This window comes from Lathyrus oleraceus, chromosome 6 (assembly GCF_024323335.1).
Source record: "Lathyrus oleraceus cultivar Zhongwan6 chromosome 6, CAAS_Psat_ZW6_1.0, whole genome shotgun sequence".
In the NCBI taxonomy this organism is placed as follows: Eukaryota; Viridiplantae; Streptophyta; class Magnoliopsida; order Fabales; family Fabaceae; genus Lathyrus; species Lathyrus oleraceus.
In genome coordinates this window covers 460,219,359-460,224,384 of record NC_066584.1, presented here as the reverse complement: position 1 = coordinate 460,224,384, position 5,026 = coordinate 460,219,359, and the positions used below count along the sequence as shown (strand labels likewise).

The 5,026-nt window shown below is 29.7% G+C and overlaps 1 protein-coding gene across 1 annotated transcript; it reads left to right on the top strand.

Annotated features, from left to right (window-relative positions):
- Positions 1 to 1,219: 1,219 nt before the first annotated feature.
- LOC127092720 (agamous-like MADS-box protein AGL62) lies at positions 1,220 to 2,104 on the top strand. Its single transcript, XM_051031604.1, has one exon. It carries the CDS (start codon positions 1,281 to 1,283, stop codon positions 1,911 to 1,913), a length of 633 nt encoding a protein of 210 aa, XP_050887561.1. The 5' UTR covers positions 1,220 to 1,280; the 3' UTR covers positions 1,914 to 2,104.
- Positions 2,105 to 5,026: the final 2,922 nt, after the last annotated feature.

The following is a 5,026-nucleotide window of genomic DNA, read 5'->3' as shown; positions in this document are numbered from 1 at the left end:
CATTACAATTTGAAAAATTAACTATTTATATTTCTAAATTTTGTTAAAGTTTAGTATAGAAATTATTCAAACAATATCATATATTAAAAAATTATATAACAATAAATATTGAATTTCTTAACACAAAATAAATATAATAAAAATAGACGCCCTTTAAAATTAACTATTACTCTCTCATCTATTATCATCAACAATCTAATCACCTATTCATAATTGATTATGATTCTTATATTATCATGGACAACGGTTTTATATTTACTAAAAACATTATAATTTATTTTGTAAAATAAAAAATAATAATAATTTTTTTTATAAAAGTGACAATTAAATTCAATCTAAATAAATATATCAACTATAAGGAGATTATTGAAAAAAGAGAGTAAATATTCTACTAGTATTTTCATGCTATTAATATTACAATTGACCTAATGCATTGCATCTTGAAAAGAAACCACTTTTACATGTAAGCATCTAGATGCTAGATAAGAAATGACACAAATAATGTTTTTATTATATAGTTAAAAAAAATAATATGATATTAAATTGTGAAATGTTTAATACAAAATAAATACATAAAATTATAAAATTTAAACTAATTTTCACACTTTAGCCGCACATTATATTTTAAAATAGTTTTCATTCTTTTATTGCGCATTATCGTCAATAATATTACGTGATAATTATCATAATTTTACCATTTTTACCTCAAAAAAAATTCATTGTATAATCTAAAATAATTATTTAAAGTTTTAATATCTAATGTTAAATATTTATTGTATTGATTTTTTTACAGAAAAAAGTACATCAAAAATACTCCAACCATATAATAAAACTCAAATTTAGCTGTGAGAACAATTTAACTAATATTATTCTGAATAACTTATTGAAGTCGTAATTATATATATTTTTGTATATGACAGTAATATAAACATATTTATTGCAAGTTCTAGAATTATCAAAAGTACAATTTATCTAATAGATGAATACAATATTGTAAAAGAGTGAAAAAAATTCATTGAATTTCCTACCATATAAACAAAGTATAAAGAGATTAGATGTGAATCTCTAAATAAATATTTTAATTTAATGAAAAGGTTGAATGTATGAAAAAGAACTTCATTCAATTTTTTAGCCAAATCCAAATTCTAGAAACAATTTATTCACTCAAAATTTGGCTATAAAATGGCCTCTTCACATTCAATTACAATGTGTCATTTCTTAGTTTGAAGTTTCAAACACATTCAAAAAAAAATTCTCTTCTCAATTTTTGAATTTTAACCATGTCAATGGGAAGGAAAGGTCATGGTCGTCAAAAGATTGAGATGAAAAAGATGAGCAATGCGAGCAACCTGCAAGTGACTTTCTCAAAGCGTCGCAGTGGGCTCTTCAAGAAAGCCAGTGAACTTTGCACACTTTGTGATGCAGATGTTGCTCTCATTGTATTCTCACCGGGTGAGAAGGTGTTTTCTTTTGGTCACCCACATGTTGATACGGTCATAGATCGTTATCTATCACATGTTCCACTCCAAAACAATGACGCCATGCAATTCACCGGGGTTCATCGTGGCGCCATTTTGCGTGAGCTCAATAGTCAGCTAACTAAAATCAACAATATGTTGGACATTGAGAAGAAGTGTGGTGATGAGCTGAGCCATTTGCGCAAGGCAAGTGAGGCTCAGTATTGGTGGGCTTGTTCCATTGATAGAATGAATATAGCTCAACTTGAATTATTCAAGAAGGTTTTGGAGGAACTTAAGAAACTTGTTGCACAATATGTTGGGCTTGTAATTCAGGGTGCACCTATCCAAACTATTCAACCCCAATTTTTTCAAAATCCTATGATGCAACCTCATTCTTCTAATTTCAATAATATGGGGGGAAGTGGCGGATATGAATTCTCTCGATTCTTTTGATCAGATGGCTTTGATCCTCCTTATGATGCCCCCGATGAATATTTATTTTTCATATTGTGTTAATCATTTTCAATTATAGCACACAGTTTTAACAAGTTTTATTTATGAGATTTGGTTATGACTGAATTTGAATCTTTTGTTTTATGTTGTATTATGTATTGTTGAAATAAAGGGCATCTTATTTATTTATATTTCACTATCTCTAAAAAAAATTATTCATCTTTTAAAATTCAATGAACCTATTTTATTCTTCGTCGTTATTAATTATTGGTTAGGAATTATAAAATTACAATCGAGTGTAATAAAAAAGGTGGGCGAGAGAATAACGATGAAGATTTATGGTAAATTCATCAAAAGTTATTGCATAATTTACATTAAAATATAATATTATGATAATGGAAGAAAGAGTCTATTTTATTGAAAAAGGATTCACACTATATATGTACATTATTATGAGATGAGTAATTTTTTCAGATCTTAGTATATCCCTCTTAATCTAGATTTGTAAAAAAGAAAATTCACGACAGAAACAAGTTCCATTGAATACTTTAGAGTAACAACCTTCTTAAGAATTAATAATTTAACTCAAACCTTCAAAAAAATAATATACCTCAAGACACAAACATGAACCATTTAATAGTTTGGATGATAAAAGATTACTGATATTTGATATCCCTATTCTGATCTTGTACAAAGTGTATATATATGCCAACAATGATTTTAATGTGTCATCTGGATTTTAAGTGTATATATTTGATATCCCTACTCTTAGACAATCTTGTTTTGTTGAATTAAATTGTTAGCTCATTTTTTTACCACTTGTTTCTTTTATTTATATAATTATTTGTATTTAAAAATATATAATTAGATTGTCGTGAAGAGTAATGAACTAAGTTGGGCCAAGATATATAATTCAAGCCGTCAAAAACCTCATAGCATGTAGCTAGTCTATTGTATTTAGACATAGTTTCAAAAAAATTGTATGTATGAACTTCTAACCTATTTAAAAGTCATTTCAATAAGAACTTATTAAAATAAATAGTCTAACAAATTTTAAATAGATTAATGAACTAAAAAACTAATGAGATGAACTCCCCTTTTATATATATCATAAAATTCTACAGAATTTAATTTTATATAATATTGTTTTTTCAATTTTAAATTTATAATATTGATATAATAATAAATGTAAGTAAATAAATAGAAATTATTGAAAATATTCAAAAATAATAATAATAATAATAATAATATACATTTTTTTATTCATATTTATTAAAATATGTCAATTGCATAAATATAAAAAAAACAATTTATGTGAAAAAACGAGTAGCATAGTTTATTTCTAAAATTATCTTAACTAAGATACAATATCATAAAAATTGATAAATTAATATTTAAATTTGTGAGAACTTTGACTAAAGATATTATATGCACTGATGATCTAAATATTTTTTTGGCAAAAAAATAGCAGCAAAAGGTGCTAAGAAATATATTAGTTAAGAGATCGCACACATGTTTTTTACTCTATAAATACAGGTTATGATATAGTTCATATGTCGAAGGTGTCTTTAATATCTCATTTGTTTCTTAATGTCCAAAGAATTATGGAGTGCCTCTTGAATGCAAGAACGGTATGGGAAGAATTAGTTTCAATCCAGAAATTTTTCTAGTTGAATCTTGAAGCAAGCTCAATATCCCTCAACACACAACTGATTTTAGCCACAGGAACCAAAGTAGAATCCAAATTCTCAGCAAAAACGGCCACCAAATCACTAAGGTGATCACTGAAAATTCCAGCATAAGAAGAAGAAGAGGATGTAGAAACCCTATTAGTGTTGCATTTAAGCCATCCAAACTTAGGGGGACACCGGAAGACTTTAATGATAGATGGATCCATCCAAACTTCAAACTCAATTCACTTTTCCAAGTGGTCACCTTGTTTTGAAACCTAACATTGTTCCTAACCCACCAAATGGTGTTGATGAGCCTGCTCAGATTATGCCAAATGAACTTAGCCCAGTTTACCTGCTTAGATTAAGCTTCAGACATGCGATGATCCAGACCAAGTTCACTCTGCAACAGTATCAAGAAACCAGGATGTTGGCGAGTCACGCTAGATATATCCCTACCATGTTGACCTAAAGCCTCTTTAACCAAATCTCTCTTGAAGCCCACCACACCATACCTTTAAACTTGGGGCATCTGTAGACCTTCAATACCATTGCATAAGCCGCTTCAGCATCATGCATAAGAAATCAGTCATTGCATCAGGAAACGCATAACATATTCCATTGAGATTGAGCATTATGCCATGCAAAATTAAATATGCATAGCTGCATGGAAGTCTTTTTCGAAAGCATTAGTGGTATTTCTGAAAGGTTTCCTAAAATATCTCTTCTCCATTTTTCCATTTGCAAGTCCGTTTTGAACTTTCGTTAGTCACTTACCTTTTGTAAGTCCCTTTTTCTTTTTATCGGTCATCCTTTCCTTTTGCATGATGAATATTTCATTGAGACAACTTACCTTTTGTGAGTTCTTTTGTTTCTTTTTGCATGAAATCAAGTCTCATAACTTACCTTTTGTAAGTCCCCTTGTTGCCTTTGGCACGAGAAGGGTACCCTTGTCAGAACTTTGCATCTCGTTTTGTTTTGAAGCACCTAATGTAGGTTTGGTGAGTCCCTGGGCTTGGGTAACCAATTTTTGGAGAACTTCATCTCTGCCTTTGTGCCTGTTACAAAGTCCCAACCTGTCAGAGTGTGCCGAAGCCCAATTCCTGTCTGGAAAATCCTCTTAAACCCTAGGTTTCACCCATCAAGTCATATTCAAACCTTTTTACTTTCCTTTTGCAAATATTTGTGACCTTTCTTCAGTTTCTTACCTTTTCTAAGTATCTCCTTGACTTTTGCAAGTCATCCATGCCTTTCGCACGGAAAAGAGTTTGTTGCCTTTTGAAGGAAGTCATGTCTCCTCGCTTATTTTTTGTATGTCCTCGTGGACTTTTGCACGAGAAAGTTATTCTTGACAAAGTTGTGCACCTTGAGCACAAGATAAGAGACTGGACAAAGGACTTACTCCATTCTTGATTGTTTTGAAGTATCTGGCATGGGTTTGGT